The sequence below is a fragment of the Anabrus simplex genome, chromosome 1 (assembly GCF_040414725.1).
Source record: "Anabrus simplex isolate iqAnaSimp1 chromosome 1, ASM4041472v1, whole genome shotgun sequence".
NCBI lineage: Eukaryota > Metazoa > Arthropoda > Insecta > Orthoptera > Tettigoniidae > Anabrus > Anabrus simplex.
The window spans coordinates 643,493,633-643,517,181 of record NC_090265.1 but is presented as its reverse complement, the minus strand read 5'-3'; the positions used below and the strand labels follow the sequence as shown (position 1 = coordinate 643,517,181).

Here is a 23,549-nt window from a genome sequence, read left to right as displayed (position 1 = left end):
GCTGCCGACAGTGGGATTCGAACCCGCTTCTGAATTTTCAGACATATCACTTCTTCTTAATCTGTTTACCCTCCAGGGTCGGTTTTTCCCTCGGACTCAGCGAGGGATCCCACCTCTACCGCCTCAAGGGCAGTGTCCTGGAGTTTCAGACTTTGGGTCGGGGGATACAACTGGGGAGAATGACCAGTACCTCGCCCAGGCGGCCTCACCTGCTATGCTCAACAGGGGCCTTGTGGAGGGATGGGAAGATTGGATGGGTCAGGCAAGGAAAAGGGAAGGAAGCGGCCGTGGCCTTAAGTTAGGTACCATCCCGGCATTTGCCTGGAGGAGAAGTGGGAAACCACGGAAAACCACTTCTAGGATGACTGAGGTGGGAATCGAACCCACCTCTACTCAGTTGACCTCTCGAGGCTGAGTGGACCCCGTTCCAGCCCTCGTACCACTTTTTCAAATTTCGTGGCAGAGCCGGGAATTGAACCCGGACCTCTGGGGGTGGCAGCTAATCACACTAACCACTACACCACAGAGGCGAGACATATTACTAAGAATATAAAAAACACTGCACTGAACAAAAGAAACACTTTTTGAATCAGTTGTTCACAAAACTAGGAACATACGATTTCAGAAACACAACAATGACAACAAAAACAGATGAACAGCTGGTTATTCTGGATTCAGAACAGCAGCGCCAACCGGAAAGGTACCAGCAGTTTATCGCAGAAACCAACCAAGCGGTGTCACTTAACTGGTTTCTGAACTAAATACGAAATTGACGAAATATGAAAGTGACTATTATAGGACGACATTTCTTGACTGGTTTTAGCACCAAAATGTGCGTATTACTCATTTTTCCATTTTTTGGCACTTGACTGCTTTCTGAAATAATCGATTCAATTAAGGCCACGGCCACTTCCTTCCCACTCCTAGCCCTTTCCTGCCCCATCGTCGTCATAAGACCTATCTGTGTCTGTGCGACGTAAAGCAACTAGCAAAAAAAGGAGATGTCACTCGAAGAAGAAGGATATATGAAAGTGAGGAGCCCGGCACAAGTAAGTGGAAATAAAGCTAGGACTCAGCTAAGGGCTCTGTGGTCGCCAACTCAGACTCCCAAGTTCAGAGCCTATGTGGCCCGCTTTAGTCGCCTCTTACGACAGGCAGGGGATACTGTGGGTGTTATTCTACTACCCCCACCTACAGAGGGAAGTTGCAGTGCCCCTCAGCTGTTGCGTTCTTTACCACCACCGTTTCCGAGTTTCATAACGAGTAGGTATACAAAACCGTCGTTTACAGTTCTTGTATTTCTTGGAAATTGGGTTATCCAACGTAACTGGAATAACTCACAGGTCAGATAGGTCATTCCGGTGAGCAGCGTTGCTATTGGCTAAAGCGCCTGACGTCACCAAGAGCGAGAATGAAGTATATTTTTGAGCTTAGTTACTCTAATTACACTCCACTCAAGTCATGAAATACAGAACTAATGGATATTTAGATGCGGTAACATTTATTATTTAAAACTTATACGAAAACATACAACTTCAAATCCGTCTTTGTAAAGACGGAGAGACTCTCACAATGGCTCGGGAACGCAGGCCTTCTGCCCCCTGGCAGGTTCGATCCTGGCTCAGGGCTGTGTTATTGGAAGGTTGACACGTTAAAGAACTGTTGCGGGACAACATTCCGGCTCCTCTGTGTCTCCGAAAACAAGTTATTTGATCGAATTCAAATTTTAACACAATATACAATGGGATGTTTCATACATTGTTTATATATATCAGAACTGTTTGTTTCCAAGAGGAAAAAACTGTTATAAATTTGTAAGGCTTTTTTTTACTCAGGGTTGTTGGAAAATTCCGTTCTTGGTCGCGTTACAATATTTATCGTATGTCCAAAGTATCACTGTGTGACTAAAAAATTCGTAAATGAATTAACTTCTGTTATATCAGTTTGTATTTTCATTGGATAGAATTATATTATGTATCACTGACTGGCCGGTACAGGGAAGACGTGAGGCGGGGACGGGATTGATGCTCTACTTCATTTCAACATCGGAAACAGTGTCCGGCCTGCTGGCCTTTGGTCACAGGGGTCCCGGGTTCGAAACCCGGCAGGGTTGGGAATTTTAACCATAATTGGTTAATTTCTCTGGCATGGGGGCTGGGTGTATGTGTCGTCTCCATCATCATTTCAACCTCATCACGACGCGCAGGTCGCCTACGGGAGTCAAATCAAAAGACCTGCATCTGGCAAGCCGAACTTGTCTTCGGACACTCCCGGCACTAAAAGCCATACGCCATTTCATTTATATTTGTCGGAAACAGTACCTTATTTTGACTGTTTTGCTCAGCACTAACCCATGCTCAATAATTTCCTGGAATGTTTCGCATTCCGTACAAATGTCAACACCATCAGCTCCGTGCAAGTACTGTATCACAACTTCCTGGTGACAGACTATGTGACGCTGGAGGGTGAGAGGGGAATCGCTCGCTTGGCCTTGGCCTGTCTTACTGACATCTATGCACCCGCGATGTAACTACCAGTGAAGTTAGCTGTCGACAGCAACGAGACTAGTGGCGATATTTTGAAATAAAATGTGAATCTAGAACTGACTCCGGCCGCCTCTTAATGCGAGCCCAAACGGTCTTATGGTTTTAAAGGAGAAAGTGCCTGCCGGGGAATTGTACAAAGGTCGGGGATGAGGGTCATTGTAGTGCGTTGCAATGCACATGGAAGCAAGAAACTTTATCCCCTCGTCATAGGAAAGTTCGATAAGCCACAATGTTCAAAGGACGTCGGGCAGTTTCCATGCCAGTACAAAGCATCTAAAAATGCAAATGGTACAGAAATCCAAAAAATAATGCATTTGCACAGGGAAACCAGCATAATTTATCCTCGTCTTTGAATTGTGTGATTTTTCTTTCGTTGCGTGAGATTATGTTTGTCAGTGATTTATCCAAGTGCATTATTTGAACATTGTAAATGCACCTTGTTGGACACATTTCGGAAATAGTTCTTTCCATGGCATTTGAAAAGTTTAAACTGTGAATCGAGGTGATTGCATGTATTAATGGGTCTTAGAACACTTTGTGATGCGGCAAGTGTTTACATTTCTGAAGTACGAGAGAAGTGCCATGGCGGGAAATCGTACAAGGATAGAGTCATAGGAAAGTTAGATTTTAAGGGCATCGGGTACTTTATGTGTAAATTCAAGGCATCTAAAATGCATACAGTATAGTAATCCAATGAATAAAGCACTTGCACATGGGAGCCAGCATAGATTTCTCCCTGTCTTTGAATTGTGCCCCCTTTTTTTTTTTCTTCTTTCTTTCGTTGCGTGAGGTTATGTTTGCCAGTGAGATATCCAAGTGCATTATCTGAATACTGTAAATGCACCTTCTTGGATACATTTTGGAAATAGTTCTTTTTTCATGGCATTTGAAAGGTATAAACTGTGAATGAAGGTTAACTGCATGCAGTAACGGACCTTAGAATATTTTTTAACGCGGTAAGAGTTGGTACCACTGAATTGCGAATTGGCGGTTAAATCAAAATCACATAATTCGAGTTCCGATTTTTTAGTCCCAACGACTTCGAATTAACGAGGTTTTACTGGTAAATGCAACAGCTCTGTTTGTAGCACGCAGAAACATTCTGGTAATAATAAGAAGGATAAAAACATCACCGATCATACATATTCATCATAATTTTCTTACATTCTTTTGAAAGCAAGATCTTAGTAGAGAAGGAAAGTGACTACCTTGAAAGATAATTATAGAAGAGATAGCACTTTTAAAGCAATGCTAAAATAATGAAGAAGAATACAGAGCATTTGGATTAGTCTTCAGCTTCTAGAAATCCGATGGGTGTGAAGAACATCGCCATAAGTCAACATTATCAAGATCCACTATGTCAATGTAATGGTGACCTGTCCTGGCTCTGTACAGGGAAATTCTTTGAATTTATAGTGATAGGCTGACAGGCCTTATACTTGTAGACAACATTAGTTATTTTTCCTGTATGTTGTACACAGCTCAGTGTAGTGTTTTTCCAAGGTCTTTCCGGGTGTCTGCCTATTAGTTCGCTCTTTTCTTACCTTGCAATATTTGAGCTATTCCTGTGCTTTCCCTAAAAAAAATCAACTCCTAAACCATATATGCAAATTACATACTGTACAGGGTATTTTTAATAAGATTGAGGTGAATTAAAAATTTATTTTGGTAAGGATTATGATAAAACCAAATTAAAATAAGTGAGTTAAATCCACCTTTTCAATACAAATTAAATAGTGTTTATTAAATAAACATTTAATGGGACTAGTTTCAACCTATTTAAAGGTCATTTTCAGCCATATTGCATGTAGAACAACGTACAAATATATTTGTTCAACTCATATCTTAATTAGGACATTTCTTTGCATATATGCTCAAGTCTACATCCCATCAAGATTATAAAGGTTTTAAAGTGTAAAAGTGTATCTACACTTCGCAGTGATACGAAGAATATCAAAAAGACTTCTCTACTACAACAACATTAATGCATATGTGCCCAATTCTACACCTCATCAAGATTGTGCATTTCGACTGGTATCTATGTTCTTGAATACTGCAAAGAATACTAAAAGACTTCTTCCTCTCAAATATTCCCATAGCTAAGTAAACAAAAGTGTTTTAAGGAAATTCTAAAAATATTTTTTTCATAGTGTCAAACTTCCATGTTTTAAGACCATCTTTAAAACAACTGTGTTTCAAATACGTTGTTCTACACGCAATATGGCTGAAGATGACCTTTAAATAGGTCGAAACTAGTCCCATTAAATGTTTCTTTAACAAATACTATTTAATTTGTATTGAAAAGGTGGATTTAACTCACTTAATTTGGTTTAATCAAAGTTCAATACGGACCCATAAAATGAAATTCATTTCTCTAGATCTAAGGATTACGATCTCAAATTATAGTTTATAATTTTAAGGTTGATTGTTTACTGCAAACTATAGCATAAAATTGCTTATTGAGGGCTACGTTTTACAGATGTTGCAGACTTTCTGTAAAGATATTTATGCTTGAAAATTCTTGCATAGAAGCTTGGGGTCATCATTGAAAATTTCGACATCTTAAGCTCTGATGGACACTTTTTCTTTGACTTTACTCACCAATGATGATGTAACCCGTTCAGTCGAATCCGACCATCGGCGATTCTAAGAATTAGCGCTCTCCAAGGTGTCCTGTTCCACACTGCCTCCTTCAGATGGTCCAGGGTGAGGGTGGTGTTTAACCGAGTCCTCTGGCAACCTAGTCTTCTTGTACTGCTGATCACCACTATTTAGTCCTCTATTGTCACAGATTAATGTTTCACAGACCAAAGCCTTCCCTGATAAATGCTGTATACACCGGTGAAAATTTCATAAAAATCTCTTTGGCAGTTCTCAAGATTATCACTCATAAAACACAGGGACACACCTACGAGGGACTTTATAATATGTATAGATTATTATACCAGGTTTTTATTCATGTAGAAAAGAGGCCAAGTTCCTTATCAGGTTGAAAATTCTATACGTTTAGCATTTCATCATAACTTCATCATCACTATGTCACATCACTGTTACTATGAGTATTCTTCTCTGTGCTCTGCATTTCTCTTCATTTCTTTGCAACTTTGGTATCCTATAATCAATGTCACATTTTCTATCATCCTTCTTTGTCTTCATTTCTTTCTTTTCTAACATCTTGCCTTAAAATAATGTTTGTAAGAAATAACATGTCTGAAAAGTGATGGGATTTATTCTTCTTTTTATTGCTACCACAATGTTGCGTGTGCTCTTATTCCCCTCAGCACTATCTCATGTCTTCTTTCGGTCCGTATAGTTTTTGTCACACATCTGAAAGTTTCTAATTATCCTTTAAGAGTGTCATGCTTTTGTAGTCACACAGTGGCATGCTCCAACAACAACAACATCATCATCATCATCATCCAAGCATTGTCCTGCTGGTCCAGGATGTGATTTGTGGATCACAGAACATTCTGTATCGTTGGGCTTCACATTGACTATCTCTAAGCCTGAATTTTTTATATTTAGCCAGAGCTAGGACGATGGCCTTACGCATCAAAATGGAGGATGGAGTTGGCAACAGTACCGGATGCTGCACATTGGACATCTCCATTCTATCAGACAAATTTCTCTCTCATTTTTTCCACAATTACCCATCTGAGTAGCATACTCAAAAGGAACTGATTTACAGTGGAACCTCGATTCTCCGTTTTTGGAGGGACCATGAAAAAAAGAACGTACAACACGGGAAAACAAAAAATCCGGGAACGAATGAACCATCAACAATTTGGCTAAACATCACAAAAATGAAATGTGTATACTTATAATCTTACAAACGCCCCTAAACCAAACCAAACTACAGCCCCAATGGGCCTTCCGCCTACGAAGCGATCGGCTTCGGTCCGAAGGCCTGCAGATTACAAGGTGATGCAGGGTCAGTGTGACGAATCCTCTCGGTTGTTATTCCTGGCTCGCCATATCACCATTAAATAACTCCTCAATTAAAGGTAATCATAGAATGACTGAACCTGGAACCAGCCATCATATCCAGGTAAAAATGCCTGACCTGGGCAGGAATCGAACCCGGACCCTCTGGGTGAGAGGCAAGCAAGTTAGACCGCGGGGCTGGCTTCAAACGTTACTTACCGGTACGCGGCTTAAAAATCTCGAAACTTTACATTCAGTTTTACCGGGGAAACTTCGTCAAATTCCTTTGAAGACTTCTTTCAGTTCAGTAACTTTGATCAGCAAAACTCTTCGAAAAATGGAGATGCAATTCTCCCCTAGTACATCGGCACTGCTTTGTGCTTATCACATGTATAGCTTGCACTGGTGTCGACACCGGTGTGCTAGCTGGCCAGTGTCTTGGGATGCTGCGGTATCCAACTGATGATAATAATAATCATATGGCCTCAGCTACCGTGTGCAGACATTTCAATTTGATGCCATCTGGCTGTCTGCTCGTCAATTTCGACGTTCCGTTTTACTCTAGGCCCACTAGATGGCAGACCGAGTAAACCGAAACTCTCCTGGGCGTCTATGGCTGAGATTAATGAATTTTGTCGGGTAAACACCAAATGTGTCACCAGAGATCTTTTACATGCCGACATCATACGACATGGAGTGTCGAATGGACTTTTTTCTGCCCTTCAAAAATCTGGCTACCTCTGCCAGGTTTGAACCCGCTATCTGGGGATCCGGAGGCCGACACTCTACCACTGATCCACAGAGGCAGCATCCAACTGATGAACCCACGCCGCACTGGGGCAAAACACTGGTCATTTTTTATGATTGAGTTTCCTGAGTTTTATTTTAGCACAGTCTGTTGAGTTTGTGTCTGAAGCTGAACCTAGGTATTATTGAACACTAATTCAGAATCCATCGTCGTCGTAAGACCTATCTGTGTCAGTGTGATGTAAAGCAAGTTCTAAAAAAAAAAAAAATTAAATTCAGATTCCCCAAAACAGATTTTATAAACAGGCAATTAGGGGTAAGGAAAAATATAATACTGAAGGTGCACAGCCTCAACTGAGGAACCAGCAATGAAAAGGTTAACAGTTTGTCCCAAGAAAGCTAGATTTAATTGTTCCAATTTAAACATTTTTGTTAAATATAGCATTTTACTCTACTAATTATGAAAACAAAAAGTTGCTTCTTTTGTAGTGTCCCTCGCTGGTAAAAAGAAGCCACCTGATTAGGATATGGGAGGATTTGAATTCTGGCTCTGACTGCGTACTATATTAAGCAATGCAGGAAACAAAATAAAATGAGTTGGCAAGTGCTGTTACCTAGGTTCTCTTATTACTCATGACCACAGATGTAGGTAAATTAGAAGAGTTTGTCAAAAAGAGCTTTCACAAAAAGAAGGCTATTGTTGAACATATCCTTGGACATGTACAGAAATACAATAGAACCTCGATTATACGTTCCCGGAAACTACGTTTTCCCATATTATTTGTTCAAATTACGTGGTCCCGCGAGCATCCTAGTTAAATCACTTTGTAAAAATCCTGCATTATCCGTTCCTCGAATAAACGATTTCCCGGATCTACTGTCCAGTAATTTCAGTCCCATCAATGCTAAATCCTCGATCACGCATCCAACTGATGAGCCCATGCCGCACTGGGGTGTAACACTGGTCATCGTTGACGATTGAGTTTCGTGAATTTTATTTAGCTATCTCAATCGGAAGCCATATTTTTGGTTAGACTGTGCTGAAATTTCATCGTAATATTACATTCCTTCTGAATCATCTTGTATACATAGCATGTAAGCAATTATTTTGATTAATATCCTTCAAATAATGTCTGTACAGTCTGTTCAAAAAATAAAACCCTTATTCAATGAAGAGAAACAGGGCTTAGAAATTATACAAGACGGAAGGAAGTTAATAGTATGAGTAAACAAACACTCTTAAAAAAAAATTGTACTATATGTATTGCATCCTTGAGAGTCTACTTTTTCATATTCATCTATTTACAGCATATATTAATTGATATAATGGATGCGAAAGGATATAGAGATGGAGAAGTTATGCTTGCAACACTGGGCGTTCATGCTTCCCCTCAAGGTTCTTGTTAGTTGTTGAATAACCAGTTCCACCCTAAAAATAAATAAAAATTACACTAGTTACCATTTAAAGACAGAATATAATTATCACATTTTACAACTACAACAAAAGTTGAGCTGTTGACATCAGCATGTAGACAGGTATGATGCAGATTTCCGTGTCACATTATCCTAAGAAGACCTTATTTCTATGAAAATAAATCAAGCTAGGACAAAGGATAACAATGTACAGGCAACAGAGAGCAAACAATCAAAAGGAGACAAACACAAATATTTTGTGATATTTGAAGCCATTTCTTTTCAGTTTTGACTCATTTAATTTATAACTGTTAGGTTCTTCAGCCTCTCAAAACTAATTTATGAATTTAAAAAAGTTAGAGAAACTATCTGAAGAAGAAACATCAAAATAGAATAACACATTTTGTTCTTGAAAGATATCATCAGACTCCATCAAATCACACTGGAAATAATTTGAAATGTATAAACATTTATTTTTAAGTTCTGTTTAAATTTGGAACTCATCTTAATGAAGTCCTCATTTCTCTCCATTCTAGCACAGTATGCAAGCTGGTGCAATACTTTGTCACTGGCGTGAGTAACGTTGACAAGTTAGTTAACTTTCTGTAATGTCATGCTCTGGTTCGGTCACTGATATGATGAACTGTTGTACTTGTAGATCGTATTACTGTTATTCTTAGTGCTCCCCTTATTATTGTTGTTATTATTATCATTTTACAAAGGAAAACCGTCAATACGGAATGATTCTAATATCTTGTAATTATCATCATAGTATAATTGTTTTGTAAACTATGTAGGGATTCTTTAACAAGCATTTAATGGGCTGGCTAGAATCAAACACCACATTACCACATTCTACCACCTTAACAGATTGAGTCCCTCAAGTCTTTCAGTCTTTGATCCCATTCCATTACATGTTATACACTTGTCATCTCTACATGAATGATGTATCCTACATCTACTGTAATGTGTTTGGTATACTCATCATTGGCCTCTCCCTACTACACATGTTCCATACACTTATCCATACTCCATGTAATCCCTGTCTGTTGTAAGGTGGCTAAAAGAGGTAACCTCCAGGGGATCTCAACCTGGAAGCATGGGATGGCAATCAAGGAGCCCTAGCCGAGTCTGGCACTGCTTTCACTTACTTGTGCCAACCTCCTCACATTCATCTTTCCTATTTGACCTCCCTTCATCAACTCCTATTATCTTCCTACCCTTGCAGCATTAGATTTTCAAATGCAAGGGAGTCTTTCACTTTCAAGCTTTTCATGGCCCTTCCCTTCTCTCGCTTATACCTCATTCTTTGAAGTCTTCCATTTTTTCCCCTCTGATTCGAGTTAAAGAGATGATTGCCCAGTTGTACTTCCCTTTAAAACAATAACCACCACCACTAAGGTACTGATCTCGGTGATCTATATTGAGGTCTACACTATCAACATGAACATTTTTGTATAACATGACCCACCACTCTATAATGGTCAGAAGTTGTAACAAGAACCAAATGAGGTGCGCAGTAACCTAAGGCCACAGTGGAAGGTTGAAGTGGTGGAGGGAAAATGTGTAGTGTTGACGGACCTCCATGTGTGGAATGTGTAACAGAAATGGAAGTTGAGTGTAACAGGCACGTTAGTTCCTCACATCCAACGATAGTGTGTAACGTGTACAATATTTGAAGTAGTAAAACAGTGAAAATACTGCACTTTTAATTCAACAGCATGTGTCCTGGGCTGCAGGTATTTCAATGAGTAGCGTTAAGAGAATTTTATGATGATGATTCTTGTTGATTAAAGGGGCCTAACATCTAGGTCATCAGCCCAAGAGAATTTCAAAGGAAAGACGTGAAGTGTTCCCTAGAGTGAAAGTCATTTAGTACTTGTAGTAAAAGAACCCTGTTAACCCCTAGAGGGCGCGTACCCGGGTGGCGGATAGGGGAATCCTACAATTCAGTAGGGCTCGTTGAAATGCCCAATACAACCCGCGGGCCAACAGGCAGCCCAGTTCCTGGGGGCTTTAAAATACTGGGATACCCTCTCTCCAGGGGTCACAAATATGGAGGACCCCAAGTCCAGGGTATAGGTGAAGACCCCAACGGCATTAGTGGTGGAAAAGGTGGACTTTGGTACGGCATCGGTGGCAGAAGAGGGAAACTTGTAGCGCCCGCACTCCAGAGGAGCGGCTACAGAAGGCGTCTGTACTCCAGTGGAGTGGCCTAGAATAATACCCGGTAGTAGGCATAAAATGTCTTTGGGAGCGGCGACCCCATTGTAATAATAGCCTATATATGGTATGGTACTAGGAAGTCAATCTCGGAAAAGGCAAGGGCATCCCCTGCTTAAAGCGACGTGCAGTTCTCAGGGTACTGGGGGAACTGTGAGAAATGGGCGAGCAGTAACCAACATTAAGATACCAATAGTAAATCTTATGACCCTGACAGGAAAGGAGGAGGAAGTAGTAGATTTCATGGAGAAGGTGGAAATGATGGGGCTGAGTGAAGTGAAATGGAAAGGTAATGGAAGGAAGAAATTGAGGAAAGGATATTGGAGTGGTGGCCAAGAGGCAATAAACAGAGTGGGACTAATCATTTCAAGCAATTGGAGGAGTATGTTGAAGTGGTAGAATGTGTTAGTGACAGAATAATGAAGATTTTTTTTTTGTTTTGCTATTTTGCTTTACGTCGCACCGACACAGATAGGTCTTATGGCGACGATGGGACAGGGAAGGCCTAGGAGTAGGAAGGAAGCAGCCGTGGCCTTAATTAAGGTACAGCCCTAGCATTTGCCTGGTGTGAAAATGGGAAACCACGTAAAACCATCTTCAGGGCTGCCGACAGTGAAGTTCGAACCCACTATCTCCCGGATGCAAGCTCACAGCTGCGCGACTCTTAACCGCATGGTCAACTCGCCCGGTAATAATGAGGATTAGACTAAAGATGAAGAATGAAGTGATGGACTTCATACAAGTGTATTCACCACAGACAGGAAACAGGGAAGAAGATATTGAAGGATCCTTGGAGAAAGTAGAAAAGAAAAATTCAGGTTTGGAAGTGGTTATTATAAGAGATCTGAATGCACAGGTCAGAAACGAGAGACAAGGAAAGGAAGAAGTCATTGGACCATATTGATATGGGAAAAAGAATTGTGAAGGAGAGGAACTAGTGGACTTCTGTGAAAGGAATGGACTTATAGTGAGGAATACATGGTTTTGAAAGAAAAATAGCAGGAAAATTATGACATATGGGTGGGGTGATGGAAGAACAAAATCAGTAATTGACTACTTTTTTGGTGGAAAGGACTACTTGCAGGAAGTTGATGGATGTGACAGCTTTACCAGGAGAAGCATTTATGGGGACCATAGAGTTGTGGTGGCAAAATTACGGTTGGGAAAAATGGAAAAACTAAGAGAGATAAGAGAAAGCAAAATAAAAGTATGGAAACTGAAAGACAAAAATGTACAGGAAGATTTTCGGGGGAGATTGAAGCAACAAATCCCAGTTACTGAAGTGGAAAATGTAGAAGAGGAGTGGGCCAATTTTAAAAAGGCATTTGTTAGTGCAGTAGAGTGCTTGTGGCAGGACATCTACAAGAGTGAAAGAAAAGGAGATACCGTGGTGGAATGAGGAAGTGAGGAAAGTGGTGAAAGAAAAGAACACAGCCTGGCAAGAATGTAACCAAGACAAACAAAAGGAAGTATCTCAACAACAAATGGAGATGTAAGAAGGTGGTAGGAGAAGAAAGGAAATGGGAAGAATTTACACAAAAAAATGGAAGCAGATGTAGCAGTAAAAGGATGCTTTATGGACTTATAACAAGTAAGAGGACAGAAAGAGTTACCACAAAGCTAGTGAAAAAAGAAGATTGGGAATTGTTAGCACACTCAGAAGAGATAAAGATAAGATGGAAGATTGAACGTGAACAAATGTACAGGGGAGATAGAAGTAATACAGTGTGAGGACTCAACAACAGAGGATGATATAACAATGCAGGAGGTGGAGTTAGCGGTACAAATGATGAAGATGGGAAAAGCAACAGGCATGGATGAAATCAGTGTGGAAATAATAAAGGCTGCTGGACCTGTTAGTATGCAATGGTTGTACCGACTATTAAAGTCTATGTGGAAACACAAATGTGTGTCAGAAGACTGAAAAATAATTGATAATAATACCAGTGTTTAAGAAGAATAAGTCATGTGTAGCACACTGTTGCTAACCACTCGGAAAATAACGAAAAAAATTCCTTTGTTCCGATTAATTCGCATGGGACTGTATTTACTTTCTATATTCTGTTATTTCTGTACGATGCCATATATTTGCTCCACAATGATTTTTTTTTATTTTATATATACTTTGGTTTTGATATTCTGTTAATTGTACTGTATCGGACATATGACATAATTTCTCAACATCCAGTTTATATTCAGTCATTCTACTAGCTACACTACAAAAATATTATAAAATGTTTATCCTGTATGAATCATGGAAAATTAATTTTCAAAGCTATTTATAAAATCTTCCAATGTGTTAAAGAAAACCTGTAATCCTTCCTAGAAACAGTAGTAGGGTACAGTAGAACCTCGATTATCCGTTCCCGGAAAATACGTTTTCCCGGAATATGCGTTCAAATTATGTGGTCCCGCGAGCATCGTAATTAAATCACGTTGTAAAAGTCCCGCATTATCCGTTCCTCGAAGAAACGATTTCCCGGATCAACCGTCCAGAAATTCCAGTCCCATCAACGCTAAATCCTCGGTCAATCGTTTTTTAATAAACTGTATCTCACGAAAAGACGGTTATGGCATACTTGTGGATCTTGGCGTTAATGCCCCGTCATTGCGATGTTTAGTAGGGCAAGTACTGTACCGGTACTGGAAAAGCGATCGGCGGTCAACTTGCATAAGGGACCATCTTAGCATCGCATTCGGGGGGTATTGTTTAGAGAATCTCGTAAAATCATAAAGCAGACAGTGGCCACAACAATTGTAAGGAGACACGGCGCATTTCGACAGCTCTGCTTGAAGACGGAACGAGTTTCGTCAAATGTTCGCACTTATAAAACGCCCATATTATGTCCAGGGTTAGATGTTTAAATTTTTACACTTTTTCGATCGTACTGCCGAACAGGTTTTCGGCACTTTGCTCAGGGCACTGTACAGTAACTGGGCTTTCAGGCAGGAATCGAAACTGCTCCTTCTTAACACAAATTCAGTACTTTTTATATTATCGTACATGATTATGTTAGCGAAACCAGAACAGATGTTGCACCTTACATTAAAAAAGAAAGCCATGGGAGGTCTTGGGATTGCCTATTACTGTGTAAGTCCTAATGTAATACTGGGAATTTTACGTTTTCGTGTTAAAATACCAAAAACCGCAGTCGTTTTATTTGCGCACGTTACATTTAAATCGTTTGCATCATTTCCAACTCGTACTGACCTGTGCAGCGAGCGCGGTTTCCAGATGACCTGAAGGTCACGAATAATCGTAATTTCTGAAGTTGTGATGATATTTCTTTTATCTTTCCAATTTGATTGGATTTGTGACGGGCAGAATTGAATATAATGCATTTGAGAACTTTTAAGGATCGATACTTACATTCGAAACCATGTTTTCGAGTTCAACATAACCTTTAAAAGTCGATGTAGGCCTAATTTGCGCGGTACGAGATTTCCAGAAACTGACTACGATCAGTATACCGGAGACCAAATTACAATGAAAGATTAAGAAATGAAGGGATTTCGCCATCATGTTGGGTGCTTTTGTATCTAATGTGCTTTATTTTTTTAGATGAGAGGATTAAAAACTACTTGTGGTCGATTGTCGTTTGGCTTGGCGTTATTAGATTTTTCAAGAGTTTGGCTAGCCTAATCAAAGTTGCTGAACTGAAAGAAGTTTTCACGGAAAACTCACTAAACTTTCCCCGGTAAAACTCAATGTAAAGTATCGAGATTTTGACTCGCGTACCGGTAATTAATGCGGTTTCGCGGTCTGCTTCTCATCCAGAGGGCCCGGGTTCGATTGCGACCAGGTCAAGCAATTTTACCTTGATATGCCTGGTTCCAGGCCCACTCAGCCTACGTGATTACCTTTAATTGTGGAGCTATCTAATGGTGAGATGGCGACCCCGATCTAGATAGCCAGGAATATCGGCCGAAAGGATTCGTCGCACTGACCATGCGTCACCTCGTAATCTGCAGGCCTTCGGGCTGAGCAGCGGTCACTTGGCAGGCAAAGTCGCACTGGGGCTGTAGTTTGGTTTGGTTTAGGAGTTTTTGTAAGATTATAATTATACATATTTCATTTTTGTGATGTTTAGCCAAATTGTTGATGGTTTTCATTCATTCCCGGATTTTCCGTTTTCCCGTGTTGTACGTTTTATTTTCATGGTCCCTCGAAAAACGGAGAATCGAGGTTTCACTGTAGTGTAAACTAACCAAAAGAACAGTTTAAAAGAGAATTAAGTTTAGCAGGTTGATCCCTCAGGAGTTCCAGTGGTCAAACTTCATATACTGCACAATAAAGATTCTTGGAAATGTAAAACTATTCTCACCCGCTGAAGATAAATGATATCTTTCTCACTGAGTTTCTCTCCAGTAATGGGATGAAGCCAATCCTTCTTTATGATTTTCTCTACACATTCAGCAGTCACAACATCACCCCTGTAATAGAAAAAATAAAAATCTTATGACACCTAAGTACATCAAAAAAATATTGAAAGAAATCATAAATCACTTTTGGAAGAAAGGATTAAATACACTGTTGGAAAGAATAAGCAAAGATTAGTGCTTCAGAATCTAGCTTTTGTCATTTACAGATTCTATAAATCCTCAGTTTATACAAGTTTAAAAAAAAAAAAAAAAAAAAAAAAAAAACAAGGATAAGAAACAATGCTAATATGGCAATGATAAGATGTCATCTGTAGGCCTACTACATACTTTGAATGTGCCTATTTAAGTACTTGAATGCTTTTATTTTTAAGATTTATATATGAAACCTCTGCCTGCTGTCATTTCTTGATGGATACAGTACTTTTGCATCCATCTCTTGGCACACACCAGAGTAAAATGTAGCTTCCACCGAAGTCCCAGTCAACCTCCATGGCTGTGACAATATGGAAGCTGCTGGGGTATGGCTAGTGCTGAGTAATGACATTCAGAGTATGAGTAGTACATCTGAGTGTTATGAAAGGTGCTGCTAACAGGGTCAGTCGTGCTGCAATAGTACTTTCTGACCCAGTGAGGAAAGCAATGGCAAACTACCTCACGCCTCATCTTGCCTAGTATGCCTCATTTTGGTGCGGCCATTGGTTTTTGGGGTTTTCTTATAACCGCATAACCTTTGGTGGTGCTATTTGAGGATCCAACCAGCCTCTGGGCTGTTGACATAACGGACATATGAAACCTACAACTGTTTATGAATTTATGGAAGTGGGAAATGACAAGATATTGACAAAATCCACGGAAGTATCCTCAAGAGCAGATTTTTCTAATAGTTATAGCTATGGACCAAATGTTAGACAAAATGCCTATGGTTTATTTTTACAAATATGTATCACACATATGGTTTAATGGAAGTTGATTTTGAGGTCTTAAGGTTGTATGTAATAAAAATATTTTTGCCTATTTTTATGTATAATAATGTCTATAAATTTCAATTTGCGTTTTTATGAAACTGACATTGGTTTGCACTTCTTTTCAATTTTTGAAATTATGCAACACACCTTCACAGCAAAAAATCAGGACTGCCCTGGTTTTGAAGGTCGGTTTGCACCATTAATATTCAAAGGGATAGTCACGTGTCACTGACTTGTAATCCATCTTAGAAAAAGAGAACGAATCAAATATGCTCCAATGTATTGTATATTGTACTCTTCCTATGTCAATTTAGTAAAAGCCTCATTTATGCGTCAAAACTCTACATGTTCTAAATAAAAGCATACGTATGCATATTTTGGGGTAGTGTGCCATTTCACTGTCCCGAGAGTATAATTCAGTGGAGTTAAGATGGTCGCAATTGCCGATAAGAAATTTAAACAGAACGCATAAACTCGATAATATATATCAAGGAAGTACAATATAGCGCAAGGTCAGAATAGAAAAGATCAACATGGCAGTGGCTGAGACAAAACAAGACTCAGAATTGTTAAACACATTACTATTGCAAAATGATAAATGAACTAATCATTTTTGAGAGCAGACGTATTGATTCGAGGAAGCTAGACACGCAATTATAAATTGAAGACTTTGAAGAAAATTATCAGAAAAATACAGATTATAATGCTAAAAACAAAGTGAAAAGCATACAGATATAATAGCAGTAATATAATCTGCAAAATAAGAAGAGTATTGTAAAGGCAATACGTATTGCAGTTCATCACGGCGAAGACTAGGCCTTGATTCAAGAAGAAAAGGAATTCTTTATAAAGCAGCAATATCTAATTGAACCTTAAAAACAGTAATATACAATCCATATAAAGCTAAAACAATGGTAGATATATTGGAGATCTGCAACATTATTACTATTAAATTTGAGCTAAAAGAATTATCAATGTTGTTATGTTAGAAGGCTTTGAATTCAACGTATAATGTCACAACTAACTTCATAATGTTAGTTCATAACATAGTACTTCGCGCTATATCGTACTGTGCAAGATCTGGCCGCCATGCAGTTTTAAGAAGACTATATGGAGATTGTCTGGATGAGGCCAAGCTGAGGTGAAGGAAACGAAGAACCACATCAAGGAGAGCATCTCGATGACCAGCGGCAGAATGCGAACGTCAAAACAGAGCCGCAGATGACGATGCAGACATAATCCAATTCTGGAGCCGAAGGAAAAAGACGCAGACATAATCCAATTCTGGAGCCGAAGGAAAAAGACAAGTTTTTTATTAAATTAAGGTAAAAAAGTATGTTATAAATTCCAAAGTAGTGATCTTAATTGATTGTGAGTAGATGTTAGATCGTTGATATCTTCGAAATGATTCAATTATGTTAGATTCTCGCCAAATAATTTGACATTTGTGTCGATTTGCAAGGAGATACGTAGTCATCCTAAAGTTAAAACCAATCCTAGTTAGGGAGTCTGAAGTGAATAATACCATATTTACGCGAATAATCCCCGCACATTTTTAAAAAACTGAGGCACGAAATTGGGGTGCGGGTTTTATTTGCGTCAAAGTTGGCAAGTTTTCGATGTTGGATGTATAGTTATGCTTTGTGTAACTGCAGATGGATGAAAACTGCCCCCCCCCCCATGTCAGTTTTAAATGGAAAACAATTCAGACTTTTAATTTAAAACTGCATTTATATTTTTTAAAATAGTACTTTAAAGAGTACTTTAAATAAAAATGTCACTGTGTAACGATAAAATGTGTCTTCCGGAACGTGCAGGGGTAGCTTTCCACCCTTTCTTTCGCTTCGGTGTGTCGACAGTGCGTTTCACAGTTGCTAATTTCGAGTGAAATCGTAATTCTTTTGTATTCAGCGTTTTAAGGAACGCCACAATATCAGGTAACAGGTAGTGTGGGGAGAAGCAGAATCCGCGAACACTGGCGATTCAGACATTTGGCGAAAAAATGTGGCTCATAATTATAATCAGTTTGTACGCACCGAACAACACTGTCAATGCCAATGAAACTGCATTGTTTTTTATGAGTAGCCAAAACGGACGTGTTTAAAGGAGGTGCAGTCACTGTACTGTGTCGCAATGCAGATGAAAGGGAAAGACTTCCTCCCCTCGGCATAGGAAAGCTCGATAAGCCAAGATGTTTCAAGGGCATCGGGTACTTTCCGTGCAAGTTCAAGCCATCTAAAAATGCAAACAGTACAGTAATCTAAAAAATAAAGCACTTGCATAGGTGAGCCAACATAATTTGTCCTCGTCTTTGAATCCTGTTTCTTTTTTTTCTTTTATTATGCGAGGTTATGTTTGCCACTGAGTTATCCAAGTGCATTATTTGAATACTGTAAATGCACCTTGTTGGATACATTTTGGATTTTATTTTCCATGGCATTTGAAAGTTTTAAACTGTGAATCAATGTTAGTTGCATGCAGTAACGTGTCTTGAATATTTTGTGACGCGGCAAGGGTTGGCAGTTTCAAAATCATGTAACTCGAAGTCAGATTTTTGCGTCACAAAGAGTTTGAATTAACGAGGCTTTACTGTATCGCAAAACTAACATCAGTGTGTCTTTTTCAAGTGTTTACATTTCACAAAAAGAATTATCCACCATCGGTTGTGTTAATATCCGAGTAGAAAGAGACCGTGTGTGAAAAGTGATTTAGACGTGCAGTGTGACGAATTTGTAAGTAATTTACGAGAGGATTCTTGTGATGCAAGAGACAACGAATCTTCCGATCTACAGGGAATCGAGCCTATTGCAAGTTCAGATTAATGAAATACGTAGGCCTACTTGCTAATTTTCATGCACAAATATATTTTTCAGCAGTGATAATGTATTTTTGTCATCTCAAATATGATTAGGCAAAGCAGCTATATCCATACATTTCCACGTTCATATTTGCGTAAAGACCATGTGGACATCGCGCAGTGATATGAAATGTTTGTTTATGCCTATGTTACTCTTAGTTCATTTCATATTTTTCAAAAAGATCCTTCCTAAAATTAAGGTGCGGGGATTATTCGGCGGCGTCGATTATTCACGTAAATATGGTATATTAATGCCATTGCAATGAAACCAAAGAATATTGGAAAGTTATACTATATGAAATGTGAAGTGCTAAGTGGTAGAATTTAAGGTTATATGAGAAGTGATGATATATATTTTGGATTATGAAGGTTAGTTATTGCCATAAGAAGACAGAGTAGGATTATATACACTGACTGACAGAGCAAATGCAACACCAAGAAGGAGTGGTCAGAACTTTATGCCAATTGCAGGGTAGACTGACGTCACTGAGGTATGCTCATGATGTGAAATGCGCCGCTGTGCTGCGCACATAGCGAACGATAAATGGGACACGGCGTTGGCGAATGGCCCACTTCGTACCGTGATTTCTCAGCCGACAGTCATTGTAGAACGTGTTGTCGTGTGCCACAGGACACGTGTATAGCTAAGAATGCCAGGCCGCCGGCAACGGAGGCATTTCCAGCAGACAGACGACTTTACGAGGGGTATGGTGATCGGGCTGAGAAGGGCAGGTTGGTCGCTTCGTCAAATCGCAGCCGATACCCATAGGGATGTGTCCACGGTGCAGCGCCTGTGGCGAAGATGGTTGGCGCAGGGACATGTGGCACGTGCGAGGGGTCCAGGCGCAGCCCAAGTGACGTCAGCACGCGAGGATCGGCGCATCCGCCGCCAAGCGGTGGCAGCCCCGCACGCCACGTCAACCGCCATTCTTCAGCATGTGCAAGACACCCTGGCTGTTCCAATATCGACCAGAACAATTTCCCGTCGATTGGTTGAAGGAGGCCTGCACTCCCGGCGTCCGCTCAGAAGATTACCATTGACTCCACAGCATAGACGTGCACGCCTGGCATGGTGTCGGGCTAGAGCGACTTGGATGAGGGAATGGCGGAACGTCGTGTTCTCCGATGAGTCACGCTTCTGTTCTGTCAGTGATAGTCACCGCAGACGAGTGTGGCGTCGGCGTGGAGAAAGGTCAAATCCGGCAGTAATTGTGGAGCGCCCTACCGCTAGACAACGCGGCATCATGGTTTGGGGCGCTATTGCGTATGATTCCACGTCACCTCTAGTGCGTATTCAAGGCACGTTAAATGCTCACCGCTACGTGCAGCATGTGCTGCGGCCGGTGGCACTCCCGTACCTTCAGGGGCTGCCCAGTACTCTGTTTCAGCAGGATAATGCCCGCCCACACACTGCTCGCGTCTCCCAACAGGCTCTACGAGGTGTACAGATGCTTCCGTGGCCAGCGTACTCTCCGGATCTCTCACCAATCGAACACGTGTGGGATCTCATTGGACGCTGTTTGCAAACTCTGCCCCAGCCTCGTACGGACGACCAACTGTGGCAAATGGTTGACAGAGAATGGAGAACCATCCCTCAGGACACCATCCGCACTCTTATTGACTCTGTACCTCGACGTGTTTCTGCGTGCATTGCCGCTCGCGGTGGTTCTACATCCTACTGAGTCGATGCCGTGCGCATTGTGTAACCTGCATATCGGTTTGAAATAAACATCAATTATTCGTCCGTGCCGTCTCTGTTTTTTCCCCAACTTTCATCCCTTTCGAACCACTCCTTCTTGGTGTTGCATTTGCTCTGTCAGTCAGTGTATGTGGATATGAGAATAAACCAAAGGCATGTTGAGAATAGATATGAAGATACTGAATCAATGAAGTGAATAATTGGGAATGAAATGATTTTAAGTGCCAAGATGAGATATATATGAGAATTATTGGAAATAAATGGAAGAGATATGATATGATATGTGAGATGAAAGTGATGGTGTAATGTTGTACAAGTATAATGAAGGATAGAAAGATAGAATATGTGATGCTACATTGATAAAACAAGGAAATGATTGTTTTTGAAGAGAAAGGTGATGATAGTTGATGCAATCCAGGATCATTTATGTTCGTGATACCATGATGTATTTCACTGACAGATAATCTATATCCTACGATAGTAACGACGTGTTGTGACAGTTATAATGTGTTATGGCATAATTAGATCATCATAATGAATCCTTTTTAGGAAGTGTTGATTAGTTTTTTGTTTTTTTTTTTGCTAGGGGCTTTACGTCACACCGACACAGATAGGTCTTATGGCGACGATGGGATAGGAAAGGCCTAGGAGTTGGAAGGAAGCGGCCGTGGCCTTCATTAAGGTACAGCCCCAGCATTTGCCTGGTGTGAAAATGGGAAACCACGGAAAACCATTTTCAAGGCTGCCGATAGTGGGATTCGAACCTAGTGTTGATTAGTAATTTGGTCATTTTAACCTAGTATCTCTACCATAAGGTTATATTTTTCCCAAATGATAAGCATGACATACATCACATCACATGGATAGGCATGATGATTCTTATAAATAATTCCAGGAGGATAGATGATTTCTAGGATCTTCATGAAAGATATCCCTTGCATATTTAAATAAATGATACAAGGTAATATGTTAAAATTCAGACACTCATGTGAGAAGATATTTAATTAGTTAATTTTTTAAATGGTTAAATTGAATTGAAGATTAATTTTGTAAATGATATGATGAATGATGTTAGAAGTTACGATGAATATTAGCACATGTTTTGCTAACAACGCATATAAATATTCTAGCTATTTGCTTTACGTTGCACCGACACAGGTAGGTCTTATGGCGACGATGGGATAGGAAAGAGCTAGGAGTGGGAAGGAAGCGGCCGTGGCCTTAATTAAGGTACAACCCCATTTGCCTGGTGTAAAAATGGGAATCCACGGAAAACTATCTTCAGGGCTGCCGATAGTGGGATTCGAACCAACTATCTCCCGGATGCAAGCTCACAGCTCTGTGCGACCCTAACCGCACGGCCAACTCGCCCGGTCATATAAATATTTTGACAGCCCAAAAACAAGAATCAAGCGTAATACTCATCCTAAGTTATCTGAAGAAGAAGAATGTATCATGATTCTGACAAAGACAAAACTTAATGTTATCCTTAACTTCCCAGATAGATTTGTATTTATTTAAAGATAATTTAATTTCGATGTATGTATTTTTTCTTAATTTGATTGATATATAAGTGATATACAAGTTCATTTCCAACCTTAATCATTTTTTTAGTATGCATAATTAACATTTTAATGATCAACATTCATATTTACCCTATCAAAGCAGACTCAATGAATTTAATGTGAGATAATTTTTCATGATTTCATCTCTTTTATCAGCTTAACAATTTGAATAAATGATTATGTTTAAGGTATACTTGAAGTATTATTCATCAACTTAGTTAAGCATTTTAGATAGATTTAGAGTTAAGGCACAATATAAATCATATTCTGTGATTAACCAACGATTCGTAGGATGGAGATGTCCATCGTTTATTCTAGCAAGTAATTCGTTTATCAGAAGTCGTTCTGGTCTTTTTTGGAATTCACATCAAAAATATAATAATAATTATCGAATCCTGAGAGTATGCTGGCCTGGAATTTTTTAAAGCTGCGCGCTGGACGCAGGAAAGGCGCAGTATGGAATATACTTTATATTTCTTGTTTATAAATTTTAAAAACAAGTAAACATTGATTTCTTAAAAAAAAATTATACTATACTTCGTACTGCTTTACTTCTAAATTGACGTTTTGGCTGATTTGGGCTCTGTCTGGTGGTTATGCGCTGAAGCATAGACATCCAACCAATCTCAAGCGGCCATTCATATCGACTTACATCGGCAGAGTGCGATCTCGGAACCCAATTGCCAACTCTAATATTTACATTCACCACGTGGTTAACTTATCTCGTTCAGCGTATTGTATTCAGTATGGTTCACGATATTTTGCATTTTTCTTCAGTAATTAGTGTTTTACATATTAGTCTTTATCTCTTAGTATACTATAGTATAGCGTAGTTTACAGTTTAGCATAGCGTACAGGTTTAATAGTTCTGTGTATAAAATAGCAGTAATTTTATTTACGTCTCTGTACTGGTTAGTGTACTAACTGTAATTCATGCGTGTTTAGCATGTCTCAGTATAGTTCGGGCAAGACAAGTGGCAAGAAAGTGACTGAGATCACTGGAGTGCCCCCTTTGTAGGCCATAACCTCTTCCTGTGCCACCCATCAGCAGTGAGTGATGTATTATTTCCTCATTCTCTTTTACTCTTAATAATGTAATCTCTTTTTAGCTTCAGAAGCTGTTAGTAAGTGTAGTTTTTGTGAATTTGTTTTCAATCCCAATTCATTAGCTTTCCTGAGTGCAGTATTACATTTTACGAGGACTGTTTACTGCAATCGTAATGCATT

The 23,549-nt window shown here is 39.7% G+C and overlaps 1 protein-coding gene across 1 annotated transcript in view; it reads right to left on the bottom strand.

Moving 5' to 3' along the window:
* Positions 1-4,193: 4,193 nt before the first annotated feature.
* LOC136857253 (nitric oxide synthase-interacting protein homolog) overlaps positions 4,194-23,549 on the bottom strand; it is a 41,229-nt gene continuing 21,873 nt past the window's right edge. Inside the window, exons 7-8 of the mRNA XM_067135750.2 lie at positions 15,179-15,287; positions 4,194-8,646 (exon numbers count right to left, since the gene is read on the bottom strand). Coding sequence (XP_066991851.1) covers positions 8,575-8,646; positions 15,179-15,287 — 181 coding nt within the window. The 3' untranslated portion in view covers positions 4,194-8,574. The remainder of the gene's footprint in view (positions 8,647-15,178; positions 15,288-23,549) is intronic.